The sequence below is a fragment of the Channa argus genome, chromosome 6 (assembly GCF_033026475.1).
Source record: "Channa argus isolate prfri chromosome 6, Channa argus male v1.0, whole genome shotgun sequence".
In the NCBI taxonomy this organism is placed as follows: Eukaryota; Metazoa; Chordata; class Actinopteri; order Anabantiformes; family Channidae; genus Channa; species Channa argus.
The window spans coordinates 4,523,891-4,547,581 of NC_090202.1; the positions used below are offsets into that span (position 1 = coordinate 4,523,891).

Consider the following 23,691-nt stretch of genomic DNA (forward strand, 5'->3'; position numbering starts at 1 on the left):
ATTCATGGCAGGGTTTGACCCGCTGAGTGTCCGCTGGGTGCTGCAGCAATAATTAGCCCATCTGTCTGAGAGTGATAACAAAGTGAATTGCACCAGCGAGTGCCAGCCTCCCCACTCCCTACCTTCCTGTCTTTTCATTCCAATTATCTAATAAAATTTTAATTTGAGAGACTGAGTGGGTGCATGGGAAGTAGTCTCCTACACACTGGAGATTATCAACAAATCAATGCTTTCCACCAGCTATGAAGAGGCAAAAAGGTTGGTACTCTCCAGGGTCCAGGAAAATCCTCTTCTTCAGCAGAAAAGCTAGGAAATGGATGAATTGTGTCTGCAACATTTGGAGAGAGTTTCCTTACAGAAGTAAACCTCTAAACAATGACAAACTAAACTAGTTTGTACTTCTTCATAAGGAAAAATCACATTTTCTGTGTTTTGGGCAATTTAGGAATTGGACAATTACAATATGACAGATGACGAGTTATAACCTTGTTCCAAATATATGTGATCAGAACAACAGGAAATTGGTGAAAATGAGACAAACTAGCCTCACACAAGCTCAATCAGTAAGACCATGCCAAGTATACTTATAATGTAAGAACAAATTCAGTCTTTGTTCGTGAACTTGCAATATGAACTAATATGACTCAATCCCATTAATGCTCAGAGGAAATTTGAGCACTTTGAATGTCTTGAAATACTCTCTTATTAGTGAAGTTACTGAGTATTATATCACCTGTGGCCATGATGACTCCGGGTGCAGAGTCCTTGGATAAAATGGACATTCTCCTCAGCTGGATGTTGGACAGCTGGCTCCAGCGCTGGGCCAAGTGAAGGGAGCAACCTTTACTGAGCTGAAGGAAAGAAGCAGAGGAAAAAGACAAATGATGGGGCTTAGTTGTTTGTATCAGCACTCCTCATATCTGATTTATCTCTCAGATACATCATGGGAAGTTTCTGTCTCACCCAACTTAAGTACTAGATAGAATGTGAGGTGAGAAGCAGGGTAGAGAGGAAGCAGAGGAAAACACAGCATCAGGCAAAGTGAAACATTTTGCTTGAGTTGACAACTTTGCTTGTACTTATAAAACTTTTGCAACTACAACTGTATTTGTTAAAAGCTTCCAGTAAAGGAACACATAGGACAAGGGGTAAGTAAACCTAACTAAAACATTAAATGCTAATATCTGTGGAACAGTTTGATCAGTTGTTAGTGCTGCTGACATCACACAAGCTGTAAAGCAATTTTATGGAGCCGATTGCCACAGAATAGCGACTGGCCAACTTAACTTTAAATAAATCAGCAGGTTTAGCTCACAGGGACACCAATGTGCATCTGACAACAATGTTGCAGTTTGAGTGAAATAATTAGGTTAACAACAGAGGACAATGATCTCTTTATGACATGCTTTGAACCAATGGTACCATAAGTACCATAGTAGCTGTTGTAGGCGCTAGAAAATGTGATTTCTCTGGCTATGACTAGGCAGCACCTTACAAGTGTAGTCTAAATGTTAAACAGAAGGATAAGATGAAAGGGAATGCTACACCAACAGCATGTGGAATGCTGGTGGCTGTTTTTGCAGGTGCGACAAAAACCCAAAATAACATATAGAGATAATTTGTTTTGGATTTGAAAATTATATTGCTTTTAAAAACATTAAAGCCATTTTATGAAATGAAGGTTCCATCCCCATCCTGCTGCTAAAATTTGATTCGAAAAATGTAATTTTGAAATTTGGGTATTTTTACCTGTGGTAACGAAATTAGTATTGAGAAAATGTATTGATATAATAATGATTGTTAATTTTTGTGTACACAGAATGCTTGTGTACTTTTCAAACCTCAGTATTGTTCAGTCAACACAGGACTCATCTTTATTTTTTCAGACAATACATTTGTTTTCAGATGGCAACAACTAAAAACTCTAGCATAATTTTCCGTGCACCTGGCAGTCCACCATTCCTCCTAGGCTGTCTGCAGCAGGTGGCTGAAGCAGTTCCCATGTCCCTCCCTTGTCAAAAGTGATGACGGATCGCATGCTGTCCTCACTAAACGAGCCGTTGATGAGTGTGGCAATGTAGACGCCTCGCAGCCCTTCCACGCGGTGCAGGTCTGCAAAAGGTTCATTGGCAAAGTACCTGAAACACAGAAGGGAGACATGATGGCCAAATCAGGGGGATCACAAAAAATAATTTTGCATCAGTGTTCAAATATAGTAAAGAAGTGATTTGTTGTATCAGTTGTAATTTCAGCCCCACCCCATCTGAGAATATGATGGTTGGTTGATTATAGTATTGTTTTTTATTGCTGGCTTTACATGTTCAATTTCACACAGCTCAAAGAGACAAAATATAAGTCAACAAGGCTAAACTGAACACATCAGCAGATTGAAATTTACAGTTGCATGAGGCAGCTTCACACATTTTTTACATCAACTGCTTTCCATCGTACTTAAGCTACACAAACAACAGCTAATTTCATGAAACAGAAGACACAGTGTCAACTATTATTAACACGTACACATGTAAACCAACAGTGCTTATGCCAAAACAACACAGGACCATCCTGATGTGATTATGGAGAAAACCGAACAGAAAACCTGTGAATTCAAAGGTCAGCAGCGCTGTGGCAACAAGTCAATAAATTCTCCATTTTTATAAGAATGCATTGCTTCTGCTGGTGATTGCAGTCTTTTTTTTATAATTAATCCACAACATGGACTTATATTATTAAACATCAAAGTTCATTCTTGATCTTGGAAATACAGCAGGAAGCTGCAAGTCAAGCTTTCTTCTTGAGCTTTAAACTATATCATGAAAAAAATATAAAGAAGTATAATAGCTCAACTGAAGTGTGTTTTTATACAACTTACTGATGGAGCTGGAGCGCCCTTAATTGAACTTGAGTAGCAAAGTGAGCAGGAGTGCCACAGTGGTGTTTGTATATCTGCCTCATCTACTGGCTCTACATCTGCATCTCTAAGAGACTGACTTTTGGTTGTTTTTGTCACTGAGACTACGTCTACATTAAGCTGGGTATGTTCTAAAATGTGTGGACCAAAAACCTTTCACACCTGGTTGTTACTATCAAGCAGATTAAAATAATTTTGGAGTTATGGCTTTGCCACAGAACGAAAAGACAACAGTATCAAGTAACAATATATCATTTATTTTTTCAACTAATCGATTAATCTGCAGATTATTTTCCCTAATTAGTCACTGGATCACCTGTGGGACAAGGACATAATCACCTGAAGCATATCACAAATAAACCAGTCTATCCCGAAAAAAATTTGACACATTATACCTTTATTAGAAAGAAGAAAACCTCACGATACAAATTAGTTCATACTCCGTGAGGCAGTAAATCTTAGGTTTTGTGATGTTTAAAGAGGCACATAGTTATTGAATCCTCAATTTCTTTACACCATTCTCTCCGAATAAATCCAAAGAATAAAATGGTACCCAGCGTTTAGTCTTACAACCATGCAATATCCAAGAGCAAAAGCTTCAAAACCGTTATTCTTCACTGTTCAGTCCTTGCTAAAAATGCTTATTTTTCTTTATTTTCCCAGTTGTTTTGGCCGCATATGAAAAGTAAACACTGGGATGTTGCAACTAGCCAGTTTTCTGGATCAAAACAAGCCCACATCTAAGCATCTCGGACAAGAATTGATCCTTCAGTGAGCCTGTAAACCAATCAAAGCACCCGAACCTTACTCACAATTTAACTTGAACACTTGCTATCAGTGCTGTCTATTTTTTGAGGTACTGATTTTGAACTGTGGTCACCAGAAAGCAAGTCAGATTCTAACAGTCTCATCCAATGACCTAATTGTTTAAATGATCATTAGTTTTAACTACCCCAACGCCAAGAGCATGGAGAAGCAAGAAGGTGAAACCCTGAGTCAGCGACATGAAACAGCAGAGCGAACTGAAAACACTAAATTGGCGTGCCAGCCGAACTCAGCTTTGAGCCAGATGCCAAGAGTCCAGCATATTTACTGGCCAACTCTGATGATGAATGACATAGCTGGAACGTGAAGGTACGCTTAAGGAGCTACTTAACCAATGTGACAACTGGCCTTGTGTCTAGTCCTTAAGTTGAGAATATGTATGCAATCACATGTAGACAAACATGTGACATCATCTTTTTTTAGGAAGCAACCGTACTTAAATCCAAGGTATAGTGGTGACCATGACACAATATCACTTAATGTCAGATGATGTGTGTATGTGAGTGTTTGTGTGGTACCTGATGAGCGTATTACTGCCGGAGCCCTCAGGACTGTAATATAGTACATTCTCTAGCGATAGAGAAAAGGACAGGCCCTGTGTGTCTGAGATGTAGAGATGTGTCACATTGTTCAGGTGGTTCACACAGACAAACACTTGGTCCTCAGATGCGTCTGCTATATAGAACTCCTGTTTGGGGGGGGGGGGGAGAGAGAGAGAGAGAGAGAGAGAAGAGAGAGAGAGAGAGATTTAGGTCTATGTCCTACAGTCTGATCCACCTGACCTGAGGATATAATGGACACAGTGGAAAAACACAGGGTGTAGTGTTGAAAACAAGGACTAGTACATTTACAAGTATCTTCAGATAATGGGCACATCTCTATACTTGTTCTTTTAGGTCTTAGTGCTGCATTTGACAACATTGATCACAACAATAAGGTAACTACACTAGGTTGGTTTAAATCTTACTTATCAGATAGATTCCAATTTGTTCATGTTAATGATTTTTCCACACAGACAAAAGATAGTGTCTCCTTTAGGCAACATCATTAACACTCCATACATTTCCATTGCTATGCTGATGAAACCCAGCTATATCCATCTATTGAAGTACATGAAATAAATCAATTAATCAAGCTTCATGCATGCCTACAGGACATAAAGGCCTAGATGTCCTGCAATTTCCTACTTCTAAACTCAGACAAAACTGAAGTCATAGTATTTGGGCCTAAAAATCTCAAATCTCATCTCTATGCTGTCCAACCATATTTTTGCTGTAGATGGCATAACTCTGGCCAGAGTGACCAGGAATTGTCCTTTACCTCACATATTAACCAAATCTTACACCTACGGAACGTTGCCAAAATTAGGGAGCATCCTGGATCAAAGTGATGTGCAAAAAATGTGTCCTTTGCATTTGTTGCTTCTAGGTTGGATTACTGTAATAAATAAACTTAACCATATTTTCTTCTACTTAAATAAGTTCCATTCAATAAAAGTCATGGGAAGTACTCATATTCTTGTTCTAGTCTTGACACTTGTGTTTCTTTGTCACAGACTGAATTAATTTAGATCTGTTTTACCTATATTTGTCTTAAACCTCAGTTCATGTGTTAATAGTAGGCTCATGTTGTACTTTTTGGCTCTCTGGTACTGGTTGGGGTTTATCAACTAATGCAGTCTACACCTGGATTCTTGTATTTTGCTGCTGCTACAGACACATTTGCAGCACAGATTTTTAACACACAGTCCACCTTCAACATCAATGAATCATTTAATAACTGATTAGATATTCTTAATTCTTTATTCAAGTTTATTAATCAGCTTTTACGATGGAGACTCACTGTGATTGGATGGCGCGTCCTAAACTGGGCAGCTTTCATTGGCTGGCGGTTGTAGGAGACCCACAGCTGAACAGAAGATGGTTCATGGCTGCCTAACAGTTTCTGAAGAGAGAAAGTATGGCTTATTTAATTGCTAATAATTTATAATTAGGCCACTGAAAATGAAGAAAAAGCCCATCTGCTGTGGATTTAGTTTGTCAGCAGCTCCAACGTGGAATTGACATGCAGACATAGAGATTTGCATAATTCTTAATGAAAATCAAACAAAATGTGAAATTTTACTCAATTATGAAAGATAAGTGTCTCTCTAAAGGTCCTTTCTCTTTTAGAGGGCACTGCTGTCACATCTGCATTAAAGCTGGACAGACTGTCCACAGAGAAATGAGGCTGTACATTGACGAAGAGACTTTGGTTATCTGGACTGTCCTGATGATGATTCTTTGTTGCAAAAAGCCAGTTGCATGGTGCCCAACAGCTGAGTCACACAATAGTTACCATTCAGACTTGAGATGGTTCCCAGTGGGGAATAGATGTGGGTGTGTGTGTAAGAAAGACAGAGAGACAGAAGCAGAGCCTAAAAGTCTGAGCAGTCAAATACATTAGAAGTCTGGCTACTGGAAGAAGAAGAGCTGTGATCTTTTATGAATGGCAAGCATGTAGAGTGGAGTGGAAGACCTGAGCATATCTTATTTCTGTCTGCATGTCTGGATGCCTGTACATTCGACTCTGATCAACTGATGTGTGACAGAAATGGAGAGAAACAGACAAATCAACTGATCTGAGTCCTGCGGTTATACTCCTGAATGCTCAGTATATATTCCATAAGTGATTCAGACTGCAGAAAAGAAATTGTGAACATCACCTGGACTCAGTGGAACCTCCAAAAGGTAGCCATGGCCACCTCGACACTCACCCGAACTCTGACTGGTATGAACATACTGTAGTTTTATTTTTTAAAAGAATTTCCACCGTTTGAATGAATATTATTATGGCCAACAATGATTAAACCTAATCTAACCTTATCAGAAAAGTTTTCTAATTGACTAATGAAATGCATTATACGTTCCACAGTAGTGAGTCTTGTCTTATTTCACTTGCAGCCACAGTCATAGTGTGTCATGTAAAAGTTAAGATCCATACTGATGGTTCACAAAATTCTGCTTTCCAATAACAGAAATGGGGAAACACAAATCAAAATAAACATAAGAATAAAAAGAAATTAATACTGACACTATTGTACTTAGAAGCAGTTTGGACAGCTAAGGAGTGTACTCCAGATCGCATCCTTTTTATGTAGCTTAGTTTCATCGCCTCTAAACATTCTGGACAAGGACATTGCTAGAAGTGCCAGGTTTTCAAACCTGATACCACCAGTTCTGTAAACTGTGTTCTCTCCTAGTCTCAACCTTTTTTCAATCTGTTTTAAACCATTAACAGCTGCCTCCAGAAAGAAATGGATATAAATGGTAAAGGGTAAATGATCTGCACTTATATAGCGCTTTTCTACCTATTGGCACTCAAAGCGCTTTACACTGCTTTTTATTCACCCATTCACACACACACACTCATACACCGATGGGGGAGCTGCTATGCAACGCTCACCGGGAGCAACTAAGTTGGGGTTCAGTGTCTTGCTCAAGGACACTTCGACATGTGACTGGAGGAGGTGGGGATTGAACCAACTTGTTCCAAAACACAAAATGCTTAAAAGTTATATCTTTTAAGATAAAAAGTTCGCTTTTATCTTAAAATAGGAATACTAGGAATTGGACTGTAGTTCTCCAGAAAAACAGGTTCTAGTGGATCTTTTACTGTGAGATGACTCATCCATAAGAGTCTGAAGAAAATTCAGTGATAATAAAACTGCAGTGTGTTTTAACCTTGGCTGTAGAGAGTTTTCAAAATTGTCAACGACAGTAGGTTTTGTGCTTTTGCTTTGGAAACATTCTTATAATAAAAGTAGACAAGGATATTGAACAGTATTTAACACATGCCTTTGGTTATCACCATCTGTCAGCATGTCATAGTAGCCTATGAACCCGTGGTCCATGGTTATATTCTATACTGATTTAACCACTATATAAATAAATAATTTCTAAACCTACATTATTTGGAATTAGCAATCATCCACACAGACCACTTACTTCTGAATTTAAATGAACCACCCTTCTCTAACACTTATGTGAATCCTAAATATTATTTTGTAAAACAGAAAAATAGAATGAAAGACCACACAGTAAACAGCTACAAGGTGACATTTGTTAATGACTGGCCCAAAAAAAAAATACATGTCCACTTCTCTCTTTTGAAATTTTATTCTTAAGAAAGGTACCTGCATTGACAGTGAAACAAGCTGGAAATGTCACAAGCCGAACCTCTGAGTCAAAATGCCTTCTGCTTGTTTCACTAAACTGCTGTAGGTCAAATCCCATCAGACCTTTATGTGCTTTACAGTTTTGTCAATGAGGCTCTCTGCTCTATCTAATCCTATACATATTTATGACCCTTTGGCCCAGTGCACATAAGGCAATGCCTTTATTCAGATGAGCTTGTAAAAAAGCCAATATGCCTTTTCTTTTATGTCTGCAATGTCTCTATTCAAAAGGGATCTCAGATGCTTATGAAGATGGTTTTTATGAAGATGAAGTATTTCTGTCCTTTTTTAATGCAAGTGGCATTGTTTAGGACACATGGATAGAAGTACATTTGTGCACTAGAGCACAGCAGTCAGTTCTCAGTAGGTGTAAAGATGTTTCTGTCCTTCCTCAGGTTTGGAAAATGATCGTGGATATTAGGACAGATTCTTAAGGTATCTTAAGGTTTGAAGCTAAACTCTTCAAGCTTGTCCCAAAAATTACTATTATAGGATTATGATGATGGTCCACTACTTATCTCTACCAGCATGTTATTTAATGCACAATTAACTAGTGAAAATGTTCCTTCATCATCTGAAATTTAAAGAAGTGCCAAGAAGTGTTTAAAAGGGTCATAGCAGAACTAAAAAAAGTTAAACAATAAAAATTACACCATTGCAAATTTCCATTGCCTTTATGTATAAGAGGTGGCTGTAGCTCAGTTGGTAAAGGCTCTCTGGGCAAGACACTGAAACCCTAACACCTCATTCCCCTCCCCATCTGTGCAGTGCCGGTAGAAATTGGGGAGGGTTGTGTCAGGAAGGCCATCCGGTGTAAAAAAAACTGTGCCAAGTGGACGTGTGGACAATGATCCGCTGTGGCAACCCTGAACTCACAGGATTAGCCAAAGGGACCAAAAAACAAAATCAAAACAAAACTAGTGCTTTGTATGTCCTCCCTTTGTATTATAACCTCCTCCAACCTCTTTGGGTCCCCTCTGAGCAGTGTTTTTATCCTTTCAAGCATAATATTTAGCTCATTCTTTATTGCTCACATGTTCCTTCTGAGTCTGGGCTGCATTTATTATTCCTTCTACAACCCTAAATACACTAAAACACTAAATAAAAACAGAATGGTATGATTTGCAAATCTCATCAATCCATATTTTATTCAAAATAGACCATAAAACAAATCAGATGTTGGAACTGAGACATTTTTACCATTTCAATATTTTATTTCAATAAAATATTAGCTCATTTTGAATTTAATGGCAGCATCACATCTCAAAAAATTGGAACAGGGAGATGTTAACCATTGTGTAGCATCCCCTCTTTTTAACAACTATCTAAACGTCTGGGAAGTGAGGAGATCAGTTGCTGGAGTTTTAGGAGAGAAATGGTGTCCCATTCTTGTCTGATCCAGGATTCCAGCTGCTCAACAGACCTGGGTCTTTGTTGACGGATTTTTGTTCAAATATTTTCTATTGGTGAAAGGTCTGTAAGGCAGGCAAGTTCAGCACCTGGACTCTTCTCCTGTGAAGCCATGTTGTTGTAATGGTTGCAGTAAGTGATTTAGCATAGTCTTACTAAAATATGCAAAGCCTTCCCTGAAAGAGACGTTGTCTGGATGGGAGCATATGTTGGTCTAAACCCTTTGTGTACTTTTCAGCATTGATGGTGCCTTTCTATATGTGTAAGCTGCCCACACCAAAGGCACATATGCACCCTAATTCGATCAGAGATACTGGCTTTTAAACTGTCCGCTGACAACAAGCTGGATGGTCCCTCTTCTCTTCAGAAAAAAACACTGAACAGTTTTTAAATCTTTCCTCAGACCATTTTAAAAGAGCTTTGGTCCAGAGAACACGTCGTGATCGTGCCTGTTTTCAATGCAGTGCCACCTGAGGGCCCAAAGATCACATGCATTCACTTCTGAATAATTTCTCCTGATTCTCTGAATCTTTTGATGATATTATATACTGTAGATGGTGATACCTTCAACCTCTTCGCAATTTTCTGAAATTGTTCCACAATTTGTTATGGAGCAGTTTGTTGTAGTTTGGTGAACCTCTGCCCATCTTTACATTCGAGAAGCTCTGCCTCTCTGAAATGCTCATTTTATACCCAGTCATGCCAATTAGCCTAATTAGTTGTCAAATGGCCCTCCATTTGTTTTTTTTACAGATTTTCCTTTTTTTTTTTTTAAATTGTGGTTGTACTTGAATCGTGTTCCTCTCCTCATAGATTTTGTCTCACCACACATAACAGTGTGTTTATAACCAAATAATTGAATTAGTCTCATCAGCCCACATAATCTCGTTTTAAAAACTCATTAGGTTTGCTCACATGCTCCTCATTAAAGCTTGCTGCCTTGTGTCTAGAAGAAAGCAATGGCATCCTGTGTACTTTTTCCCTAACAACACAGACTAGGCTTGACTGTGGAGGTGTGGACTTTAATTCTGGTTCCCTCTTTATCAGGTCCCCTGTTGTTTCTTTTATATTCTTATGAGCAAGTTTTCTAGTGCCTCTTTCTGTTATTTTTCTTCAACTTATTGGCTGTGTCCTTAATTACCCTCTACGCACTCACAACTTCCTATATAATGTAAGTATCTAAAGTACAAAAGTACTACTGAGATAGCTGAGAGCAGTTTGAACCACACAACAGTGATTTTAAATGTGGGAGCTTTATATGCCATGGTTTACTACCTTTAGTGTTGCATTGTGGGATAATTTAAGTGCACACAGAGAGAGAGAGAGAGAGAGAGAGAGAGAGAGAGAGAGAGAGAGAGAGAGAGAGAGAGAGAGAGAGAGAGAGAGAGAGAGAGAGAGAGAGAGAGAGAGAGAGAGAGAGAGAGAGAGAGAGAGAGAGAGAGAGAGAGAGAGAGAGAGAGAGAGAGAGAGAGAGAGAGAGAACTCCACACATTTGGATACTGCTATGAAATGGTGAACACACTATATAGTGCACTTAATATATTCAGAGGATGGTGCTGGACACAGCGTGTTTGTCCACATTTCTTCTTCAATTCCTGGATTATGGTCTTAGTATTGGTATCCTTAAATACTTTGAAATATTTTTATATCTCCCTCCATCCTTATGAAGGTTTACAAGTTTCATTTTAAGATCTTCTGAAAGGTGTTTTCCTGATCCCAAGGATTTTGTTGCTCTCAGCAAACTGCTTGAGACTGCCCCAGGAGATCTAACTATTGCAAATTTAAAGTGCAAGTCTAATTTACACCCATCAAGCATCAGTCTTCTGTCAGTCTTTTCTCGTCGCACGTGATTTCACATTTTAATAAATTAGTTTTCCAAGAGGCTGCAAATATTTTGCACTTATATAATTTTCATTAATTTATAACATTATACATTTTTCTAACTTGATAACTGATAAAGAAGGACCATTTGTTGAATGTGCAATAAATATCATGATGATGAAAAATCACTCTTTGTTTTACTCTTTTGCTTTTTTAAGTCAAATGCAAACCTTTTCATTCAACTGCAAAATAAAGTAATGCTTTATGGTTGAGAATCTAGAAATGTGTACTGCACATCCGTCCCTTTATTGATTGAATGTTAGCCTATTATAATCAGAGCAAAATAAAATCCAGACTTAACCTATACTAAACCTAATCCTGTAGAGCACATAAGATCCAAACACGTTTTACCATTCAACTAAAGAGGAACAGCCAAGGATAGGAAAGGTGTGTAAAGCTTATTTGTTTAAGCAGATAACCACAAAAGTCAACCAAACTATGTATTTTTCCAAAATGTCTTATCTGAATTGGGGCACTATTTATTGACTTTAGAGAGTTAATCAAACAGTATTTGAAACAGTATATGAAGAACAGCAAAAAACTAAGAGCTTTAGAAGCCACTAAAAAGTATGCTGCACTCTGATGGAGAGTCATTCTTTAGCAAAACTCCACTTCCTGTTTTTCTCTGTCTGTTGCAGACTTAATAGACGGACAGAATAGAACTATCAGATAACAGGGAAGAGAACAGATAGGCCTTATCAACATCCCCATTACATCTACTAAACAAGTTATTTTCCCCAGATCTTCTCGGTGGGACCAAAGTCTAAAACTTTAAGGTGTAATTAGCACTCTATTCCTAAAGACCTTAATTTTTTAGATAAAAACTCTATTTCTGGCTTTTATTTAGCTTACGCAGGCTTGTGATACTGCATTATTTTAATCCTGTTAGAGCAAGCCAAAGAAAAATGGAGGACAGAAACAAACTGGGCCTAGACTAGAGGAATAATTCTTTTAATAGGTAATACGTTTCCAAGTTTCCTTGCAATGCCATCAGCGAGATGTGCATGCAGGTCGAACATGACCCAAAATGAGTGTATAGGGAGATCAACATAAAAAGTTTTTTATTTAAAGTTTTAGTGCATAATATGGCTTAAGTTATTTTCTAAACTAATCTTATTTCTCCCAATAGAAAAAAAAAATGATGAATTGCCCCTGTAACTGCCACTCTATGAATCAATAGATCAGAAAGAAAGAATATGCTGTATCTTCCTCTCTATGAATATAAGTTTTTCTTATGTTTATTTAGTAAAACTTATTTGTTGGTTACATATAGCATCATCATAGCCTGTGCAGTTCTGTAATAACCTTGAAGGCAATACCTTGAAACTTGAAGGCAATACCACTAAAACAGTCACTGCTTTATCAAGTGTTCCTCTGTTCCTCACATTGGACATTAATTATTGCATCGCAACACTAAACACTGAGATGAGAGGCACCCAGATTTTAGTTAACATTAAGTAAATGTAATGTTGATATCATTGTCTGGATGTCACAGAATTCCTTGCAGTTCAAACAGCACAAAACTGAGATTTTATGTATTGGTTCAAAAGTCTAGAGATGGAAAAAGCTGTGTTACATTTGACTCTGATCTGAAATTTAATTTCCTTTTGGGATTTATTACCAACCAAAGCACAGGAAAACTGCACATGGTGAGGCAGCTTTTAGTGTTTGTGCCGTTGGCAGTCTGAGTGAGCACCGCAGAACAGCTTGAGGTTAATGTTTAAAAACGTAAATTTATTCCTTCTAATCATGTTTTACTTATTGTATTATTTACAATTAAATTATATTTACAAATAACTGCATGACAGTGGTGACCACCACAGTTGTTTCTTGTCCCTTCTTCCTCTCTCTTTCCCTTTCTGCAGGTGTCCCAGGCCTTGGAGCTGTGTGTTTCTAGTGTGCCGCTACTGGTCTTACAAACCTGTCCAGTGTTTTGTTGATGCTTTTTGTTGCTCTTTTATTTTCTCTCTCCACTGTCCACTCACCCAAACCTGTCAAAGCAGATAGCCCACCCTGAGCCTGGTTCTGCTCGAGGTTTCTTCCATTAAAGGGAGTTTTTCCTCTCCACTGATGCCTAGGGCTTATTCAAGGGTACATACTGTATCTGTATAGTCTTGACTTTATTTATGTAAAGTGCCTTGAGTTGTTGTGAATTGGCACTATATAAATAAAGTTGAATTTAATTATTAAAATTTTATGCATTAACCTCAAAATCTTTTCTTCCAAGTTTGTCAATCATCTCTAAACATGTACGGGAAGTGTTATTTATTTGTTTAGGCATTTTTCACACATTTTTGGAATTAATTGAATTAATTTAATATATCCCCCAGCCCTAGTTGTAATATTTATTAGTTTATATTTCAGTCTGAATTTACTAAGTTAACCAAGTCAAATTCAATACAATTTTCAGCCTGAATGTGCAGGAATGCTTTAGGTTTTTGTTGCAAAAAGTTCAATGCATTACAAAATAAGACAGCCTTTTTTCTAAGCTTAACCTGATCTCAGTAATGGTCAGTGTTTACCATTCGTGACACTTCCCACTAACAAACTGTTCTCAATCCAAACAAGTGTTTGTTGTATTATTTAGTCTACTTGTCCCCGTGTGTTCTCTGGCTTTTCCATGTCATTATGTCCCAGATAGATCAGTACAAGGTCACCAACTAATTTGAGAGGCTTCTCCATTTCACATACATTTCTGGATTTTATATAATTTAGGACAATAGTTCTTCTGTGTTGGAAGAGTTTTATGAAATATTCTGAACTTTGTGTTCCCTCATGATTTTGTACATTTCTGTCATATTTCACGAGCCTCATCATCTAATATCACATCACCATACTGATACTATACACTATGCATCTTATTGTCCTTTCTCCTCACTTTTGTTTTCATGGGTGGTTCCCCCCTTGCTGATTGGTTGTTACAGTTTAATTATTAAGAAAATGTGTATTGTTTCAAATTGTCATATCTGACAATTATTGCCAAGGATATTAGATCTCTTTCAGTCTGTTGTTATCTAATGTTGTTGTTTTATCCAACTTACTGAATATTCCAAGAATCCTAATCTCAAAATACTGACTATATTGATATGATGTACTTTAAGTGTGACTAAAATTTAATGATTCACTAATGTTGACTGGTTATTTACTTATACACCCATCCCGCAGTTTCCAAGGCCACTATCTGGCTTAAACCTTGCACATATCAATTTTCTAACATCCTAGGCAGTAAACAGAACCACATTTGATTCTCAAATGTTAACCTGGGTCTTTTTAAACCATGTTAGAATGAAACTAGAACTAAAACCAACACTGAATTGCATCTACTCACATTTAGTGTCTTTCAGTTTCAGCGCAGATAATTAACTTATTCACCTTTGTCATAGACCTCCATTGTTGGTGGGTGACAAGTGTCTGTAAAGTACAGACAAAAAAATACAGCACCAAATAATCGTAATTACTATAACTTTGTACAGCTGTTTAAAGCAAGGATGAGTCAGCAGCACACACCCAATATCTACTGCAAGATTTACTCTTACTCAGCAAAAACACCTTAAAATTGTTAAAAAAAAAAAAGAGTTTTAAGATGAAAACACATGTCCTCCATTTCAGGTGTGTCTGGCTGGTGTGCTTATAAAATTTTCGGACAATAACAGCGGTCAGAAGCACAGATTAATAAAATAATCCAAGTTGCAGTTTTCAATGTCCGTATAGATATTGCAGAAAATAGAATTAATTTGAATAATGACCAAAGTTGTTCTTTAAGGCTTCTGTAGTGTTCAATATTACTAGGTCAGACTTTGTTGCACTAAATGCAGATGGATTAACAAATGAGAACACATATGAACAAATTACTTCCTGTCTGAACATAGTATGTAAATAGCCACTTAATCACAGTTGTGAAAACTTCCTTCCAACAGTAGATACATTAACTTTATGTAACATGCATCTGTTAGCTGATAGTTGATCAGATCAGTTCTGCGCCAACCTCCTTTTATAGTTAACGGTCTCTTAAACGCCGCAGCTACAGGCTGCTGTCTACCCACGCCATTGCCAATATGCAACACAGAAGAAAGCAAATCTGTCCGTGGCAGCCTGTGAAACAAGGGAGGAGGTGAAATCCAAATCACATTCACCATCTGCTCCGCTGCCTGTCTGTTTGCTGCCTAACTGAGGCTTCTACTACACAAACACGGGATACTAACATTATAAACATACAGTGCTTCCTGCTACCAGCTGCCAAATATTGATCTAACATCTGTTAAACTTAGCACTTTATGCTAAAGTGGGAAATAACTGCTTAACTTTGCTGTAATATAATGTGGGTTTTTAAAAATAAATGATGGTGTGCAGGTGCTCGGTAGGAACAGCAGTAAATAGTTTCTAGATGGTTGCTTGAGTCTAGTGTCAGAGGCTACAGTAGACTTCTGTCTTCCGGTTGTGGGTTATAAATAAGACTTGTAACGGCGGAACTGTGTTTATTTATTGTGTTTAGGTTTTTTACTCTCAAAATCCTACAGCCGTTGCTTTTAAGTATCATTATTTAACAATTCAGTCGGAATTTAAGCTTTTACTTTTCATTCAATCTTTCATTTCTTTTACCAAAGCTTTGACCGGTATGCAACAACAGAAGTGAATGTTACTCAACCTTGACAGCTATTCTCAAGGGAACTAAAGCAGAGGCTTGAATCTTAAAATGAACATACTTTAATATTCAATAGTTAAATGCTGAAAAGGTCATTTCAGTGTTTCCTCACAATATACTTTGGTGGGCCAAGAAAATGATGAAATCTGTGATCAGTTAAGTAAAGGACTATTTCCCCTACTCTCATGTATCGATAAGATTAATTTCATGGTTTAAACCGATGACATGTCTGTCTTAGTTTTCTGCAAGTTGGTGGAGAATCATGCTACAACACAACAGTGCTGGCTGTGCCAAACATCTATAGGAGTTCAACAATGTCACTCTGTAACAACTGAATGACCAGCGGACCAAGTAATAGTGGTTAGTCAATTAATTGGACCAATCACTGACATTAATCTGCACTGGCTGATGTCTGCGCTCACACTGCATTTAACAAAAATGTCTGCAAACACATCTGCAGCCTACGCTGCCAGCATTTTACTTGCATATTAACTGTTACTGCACGCACATCAGCTCCAAAAGTGAATAAAAGGCCAATAAAAATAGTATATAAGCAAACATGATGAACAATTAAAATCACAGAATAACAGTAATATCAAATTTGTCTGCAATCTCTTATCCATTGTTGAGTTGTGAGCTTGTTGGCTGATTGTTAATTACCATGAACACATTTACCTGAAAGCTGATTGTATGCAGGCTACTGTACAGTAACCATTTAGTAATTAAACAGGGCTATTTTTTCTATGTTGTTGCATGTACTCTATGTTGCAGATAGTAATTCATTTTTTAGTGTATTAGGGACATCTACAGCTAAAAGAAAGTCAGCCCTATAAATCCTCACTTTATGATGGTAATATTGTTCAATTTGGTTAAAACCACTGTCACACCGTCATTCAGAAAGGTGTTTCTGTACTTAGCATATACCATCATCGATACTCATACAGGTAATTCTGCACATATGAAGCAGTTAAGAAAGAAAATTAGATATTGACATTTTATGAAGAGCAAATTTATCAGAGTGGATTAGATTCAGCTATGTGTTCCAAACTGAGTGTGTGTAATTTATGATTTAAAAACACAGTGAAGTACATTTATCAGATGTTCTTGTTGCTGCTCAACACAACATTTTTAAAAATGTTATTTAGTTCCACCTGCACTAATGCCAGCTATTACACAAATCATCAACACATCTTTCACAACAACCACTTTTCCAACCTCATTCAAGCAGGTCCAGATTATCCCACTGCTCAAGAAGCCTCTCTCGACCCTTCCCTTGTGGAGAATTACCGGCTCTTTCTCTGGCCTACAGGGTGATCAACTCAACAGTTCCCGCTTACCTCAACTCCCTCATTCAGGTCTACAAATCCTCCCATCCACTGCGGTCTGCCAATGAATGATGTCTGGTGATCCCAGCACCGCAAAGAAGACCTCAAGCAAATCTCTTCCGCTCCAATGATCCCACGATGGTAGAACAAGCTACCAAACTCTGCATCCTCAGCAAACTCACTCCCAATATTCAAAAAACCTTTTGCACCTTACTATGCACTTAAATTGATTTTTACTACCTTTCTGCTCTTTCTTGCACTTGCATGTCATGAAATGTAAAAACTTTTCAGATAGGACTTTGCCGTGATGTTTTCTCCTTGACTTAGATTTTTGCTGCCTTGTACCTCACTTGTTGCTTCTGATAAAAGCGTCTGCTAAATGGCTAAATGTAAATGTACCTGTTTATTTAAGGTTAATTGTTTATTTTAATTTATTGACATAATTCAGACATTTTATAGTTTCAATATTCATCAAATGTTCATTAAAGTCCAGGGGGGTACCAGGAGTGGAACAACTAACCTTGTGGTTTGTGGGCAACTTTACTAACTGAGCTACAGCTGACACACTACGATATATTAATATTCATATTCAACTTCAACATATTCAGATCTCGCTCAGCACCACACTGATTTTGGTTATGCAAAAGTATACACTGTTGTACTAAAGAATTTAGAGAATTTTATATGTTAAATAAGGGACTGTAAATTACCTTAAATCACAGTTTTATTACTCTCTATCTAGCATGTGAAGTGACAGGACAGATATAAAAAAAACAAACTGGCCATGGAGTTTAGTTTTAGCCTGACAAATGACGCTGTACAGCAAGATGAGAAAACACTGTGGTATTTGTGTGATGAATCAATGATAAAGTACTTTGTCCAAAGGATCATACAAATAGACTTGTTTAATTTCTACAGTATGGATAGTGACTAGAGACAAACTAAAAAATTATCTATTCATATAACAGAAGCAAACCTGATCATAAATTGATCGATTTAGCACAATATTAACTTGCAACAAAGGCCATCAGTGGGTTTATTACTTACTCGTGTGGTGGTGGCAAACATGTACTTGTCTTGGAGCTGAAAGCTGTCCACCTGTTCCAGGATAACTTTGCGGTTCTGTTCACTCTGGAAGAAGTCAGTGCTGCTGATGATAGTAGAAACCCCCTGGGGCTCATGTCTCTGGACCAGCACTGTGGTGGGATGGTCATAGGGCTCTACACCCCTAGGATGGGGGAGAGGAGAAAATTTTTTTATTACCCCAATTCCAATTTAAGTCCTTATTTTGAGTATCCCCAGATAATTCAGAAAGTAATCATACTGATTCACATTTTGCACACTTTACTTGTTGTAAATGTAATATATATTCAATAAAAGTGAAATTTGTATCTCTTAGTGTTTCCCTTATGCACAACAGCAAGACATTAAATGTTTTAGTTATTTCTCATGCAACACTTTGAGTTGCTACATTCCATGTGATTGTCAATATTCTAAAGAATTTGGGATGAAGTGTAAAATGTAAATAAAAACAGAATGCAATGATTTGTAAATCCATCAAACCGTATATGATTCACAATAGAACATAAACAACATATCAGATTTTAAAATTGAGACATTTTACCATTTCATGGAAGAAGTTAGCTCGTTTTGAATTTGATGGCAGCAACAAATCTGAAAAACGGGCAACAAACGGCTAAAAAAGTAATTGCTGGGAATCTAAATGAAATGGAAGAGCATTTGGCAACTAATTAAGTTAACTGGCAACAGGTCAGTAACATGACTGGGTATAAAAGGACCATTTCAAAGTGGCAGAGCTTTTGAATGTAAAGATGAGCAGAGGTTCACTAATCTGAAACAAACTGCATTTAAAAATTGTGGAACAATTTCAAAAAAACGTTACTCAATGGAAAATTGCGAAGACTTTGATAATATTATACACAGTAGATGGTGGTATCTTCAAAGGACTCTGTGTGCAAGGAACAAGGCCAAGGGTCAAAATTGGATACACATAATCTTTGGGCACTGCATTAAAAACAGGCATGATGCTCTACTGGACATCACTGCCTGGGCTCGGAAACAGTCCACAAATATAACTTAAAGGTGTATCATCCAAAGAAGAAGTCATATGTGAACACAATCCAGAAACACCACCATCTTCTCTGGGCCAAATCTCATTTTGAAAGGTCTGAGGCAAAATGGACTGTTCTGTTGTCAGATTAATCAAATTTGAAATTCTTCTAGGAATCCATGGACGTCGTGTCATGTCCTGCGGACTAAAGAGGAGAGAGACCGTCCAGATTGTTATCAGCGGACAGTTCAAAAGCCTTCATCTCTGATGGTATGGGGGTGCATTAGTGCCTATGCCGTGGGCAGCTTACACACCTGGAAAGGCACCATCAATGCTGAAAAGTACATTGAGGTTTTAGAGCAACATATACTCCCATCCACATAACAGCTATTTCAGGGAAGGCCTTGCATGTTTCAGCAAGACAATGCTAAACCACATGCTGCATCCATCACAAGAGCATAACTTCGCAGAAGAAGAGTCTGGGTGCTGAAGTGGCCTGTCTGCAGTCTAGTAATGATTCTGGCAACAAAGGCCAAGGACTGTTGGGCAGCTAGAATCCTGCATTAGACAAGAATGGGACAAACTTCGTCTACCAAACTCCAGCAACTGGTCTCCTCACTACCCAGATGTTTACAGACAGTTGTTAAAAGAAGAGGGGATGCTAAACAATGGCAAACATCACTCTGTTCCAACTTTTTTGAGATGTGCTGCTGCCATCAAATCTGTCTGATCTGTATGATCATGGGCCACACACACAATCACATATCTGCAGAGCACAGAGAGAGCAGAAAGAAGAAAGGTGCACTTCAGTTGTATTTATACAAAATCCTACTGCAGGGTTGTGTTTAGGCATGACCATGTATTTTTGTCTTTTAGAACATAACCGCTGTTTAACAATCTGAAAAGAACGTTTAATTTCTCAGATTTATGGATTTGTTCTCATTAACCCCACTTCCTCTCTATATTCATTCACTACATGTGTCATATCAGAACACACACAAAAACACCAGCTGCAGACCAGCTAAGCAAAAGATTAAATATTAGGAAGATCCACCTTGTTATAAATCAAAGTCAGACTAAAAAATACATAAAGTGCCTTGGAGACGTATATTTGTTTTAATTAGTGCTGTGAGTCAGTTATGTGCCTTGCTCTTTCCCTTTCTCCCCGTCAGAAAGCATTTTTTTTTTGACACTATACAGTTAAAATCTGTGTCCAATGCTTCCAAAACAAGTCTGAGTTGGAGGAAATATGAGGTTACTTACTACTTAATAGGATGCATGTATACGGAGATTTTCAACAGGTTTCTTTGTGTATGCAGTACGTGTTAACTGTGTTCACCAATTATCTGAGAAAGCTTGTTTCTATGAGTAGTTACTTACTACTTAAGAGTATGTAAACACAGTAAAGGACAGTAGCACAATGGAAAAGAGACTGCAAGGTCCAATCTCCAATAAATCATTGTTCATTCTTTTTTTTCCTCCCGGAAGAAGTAAACAATGTCTGTGCATCACTTGGGTTAATAATGTGCAAGTTATAATTATCCCTTGCTCAGATTACTAGGTTTTGCATGTGACTTTATTCATCCTAAAAAGATGAAGCAACAGTCTTGGTTGTGCCATCACAGCCTGTGCTGAACATCTGGCAACTCCTCATCAGTGCTGGTTCTCCCTGTCCCACTTCTTTTCATGCTGACCAACTAAAAAGGAGCCTTTAACTGATTTTGAACTTGAGTTTCTCTTGGTTTTAGTTTGGGTAGTACGTGTACATAATTGCCATTAAACTCCCCTTTGAATTCCCTATATTAAAATATCTTTTTACTTTTAGCTTAAAAAATGCCTCCAGATTATATCACTCGGAGGAACCATCAGTTCAGGTTATGTCATCTCGCTGCTCACACTATGGAGTTTGTGATCACGGTCAACATGCTTTTCCAGAGCTCCACCAGATGACATAATCTGAGCTCCTAACAATAAAAACTCCTCCAGGTGATGTCATCTGGAGAAGTTTTCCAGATAGAAGGAAAGAAATATTTTAAAATAGGAAAGCCATGTACATGTACACCGTAAACTAAAGTAATAGAAGGCAAGTTGGAAAAAAAATTGGTTCCTGGACATATGCAAGCAGCAGCAGAGTAATCTGAACTTTTTTTAGAAGCTTGGCGTTCAAATTCTAACTGTATAGTGTCAAAAAAACTAGCTTTCTAACTTTTCTTTAATTTGTTTGTTTTTTTACTACCTTCATGTCTTAGCAGCAGGACAGCACACATTGGGAAGAGAAAGGAAAAGAGATGGGAGGGAGACACAGAGGTGAACCAAAGCACAAACTGTCTGAATTTTTTAAAAATCTGCAGGGGAAAGAGACTTATTTAAACTTTTACAAGGCACCCTGTTAATGATCTCTCCCCCATTTAGCCATTCCCTTGTTTCCGTGCAGTGCTATGTTACAAATGTTTATAACAAAGGGCAGCAAAAAGGAGATTAGATATGTGGTGTATGTGGCAAAGAAATTGGCAATATCAGTGTTATCCTGCAGAAATCTGCCTTGAGGAATTGGGTTTCCCTGATCCCCTATCCTGTTTTCAGAAACCAGTTTTCCCGTTTACATGAAACGTAAGAAATTAGCTAGCTAGAATTGAATTCCAGTGTATTGAATTCATAAAAAAGTAAAAAAAATGGATAATGTTTGCACCCTAGTTCTTCCCTAACCCTTACAACTGTCTGGTGTTTTTTAGTCTTTGTGTAATTGTTTATTATTTTTTTCAACCATTCTCAAATATATTCTATGTTGCATTGGAGAAATGTAGTTGTGTGATTTAATACATGTTTAATGACAAATTGAACGCACCATCTTTGGAACTATGCGTTGGCTGTGAGTGGCTAAAAAGTTACCAGTCTAAAACTGCCTGCCACAAGGTGTCTCTGTGCTTAGCACTGTCACCCAACAGCTTTAAGATTCAGATTTTGAATAACTTCCTGGTTAATTCTACGAGTCTGCATGTGGTAGTTTTGTAATTTGGATGAATATTTCATCGCCTATGTGTTGCCCTGCAAGGATATCAAGTTTGGCTTTTGAATGGTTTCAAGAAGTCCTGCTATCCAGTAAGTTAGAGCTTAAATTTAGGAGGACTTTACAAAAAATCGTAGACGTTTCAGTTTCACTCAGACAGTGGGCTGGGAGGCTACTACAATCCCAAAAATATCTTCAGGCCTTGCACTCTGACAAGGACTCCTAGTCATGTTTTGCAACTGCCCAACTTCAACACAATAAAATGTCAGCAAAACACAGAGACCAAAAATATCTATATGTCAACCTTAAAAAATAGCATGGCCAAACTATTTGTGGCCACAAGTGCACAGCAAGGCTGTTCAAAACCATGGCACACACTAGTCTGCCTGAATGAATGAAGGAGTTTCACCGTGTCTTATCGTCTGCCTTCTGAATCAGTGTGTTTTCCTCTAGAGTCTCGAGAGCTAAACAGAGAGGCCAGTGTCTGAGCTTGGCTCTGCCTCTGTGGCATTCTTTCAAAAGGTCCGTGTAAGACTGCTTGACACTGTCTGGGGTGAGAGTGCAGGGAGGGCTATTTGCAGTCTCTGACCGATCCTTTGAATTAATCTCTGCCCCCCTTTTAAACGCTCCCTAAACACTCGTCTTCCCCTGTTTTGACAATTTCAGATTTTCAGCAAGTCCTGTTTGTGATTTCCCAAAAAATCTTTAGGGATTATACCACTATTTTTTTATGAACTATGAACTGAACTATGAATTTTTCTATGAACTGTTTTTATTACATTTTCAAGCCAAACTCTTGTGACTTTTGATATTCTATAAGATGAACATCACTAACCCTATTTTTTACATTTGCAATAACATCTGGCATCTATTAGTCCAACATACCAGTAATGCAGTTGCATTTTACAAACAAATACAACATGCTTTAGCGTCATAATTATGTATTTAAGATTGCTAGTTTTCTCTATTTTAGGGAGCCTGGTGGCTTCAGTGATAGAGCATGGGATTGGGATGCATTGGGTTGGGAAGGCTGTGGGTTCGAATCAGACCCCCCCAGGTGTCTGATTCCCAAGGTCCCCACAACAACTTACATATTATGTTGAGGGACAGTGAAAACATATAGAGCCAACTATCAATGCTCAGTATCAAGGCATTATTGAGAAAGAGACTATGTACGGTAAAAATTGCAATGTCTCTTCGTTTATTTATATAGGTGGTATAGTTGAAGTGAGCATCAGGTTTAAAATCTAACTGCTTTGTTTGATGTTTAATGCTGAAATTATAAAGAATATTGAGAGCCTTTCTTTAACTTTTTTACAGTTAGTGTCTCACTCAACAAACTCCACATGCATCAAACCTGTACAGAAAAACAAGAGTAGCCAATCACAGTTTTTGTGATCACC

At 37.8% G+C, this 23,691-nt stretch overlaps 1 protein-coding gene across 2 annotated transcripts in view; it reads right to left on the bottom strand.

Annotated features, from left to right (window-relative positions):
• The window catches only part of sorl1 (sortilin-related receptor, L(DLR class) A repeats containing), a 76,811-nt gene that overhangs the window by 24,398 nt on the left and 28,722 nt on the right, over positions 1 to 23,691 (bottom strand). For both annotated transcript variants that reach the window (XM_067507237.1, XM_067507236.1), the window contains exons 6-10: positions 18,258 to 18,438; positions 5,579 to 5,680; positions 4,255 to 4,424; positions 1,946 to 2,138; positions 734 to 851 (exon numbers count right to left, since the gene is read on the bottom strand). In XM_067507237.1, the coding sequence (XP_067363338.1) occupies positions 734 to 851; positions 1,946 to 2,138; positions 4,255 to 4,424; positions 5,579 to 5,680; positions 18,258 to 18,438 (764 nt within the window). The remainder of the gene's footprint in view (positions 1 to 733; positions 852 to 1,945; positions 2,139 to 4,254; positions 4,425 to 5,578; positions 5,681 to 18,257; positions 18,439 to 23,691) is intronic.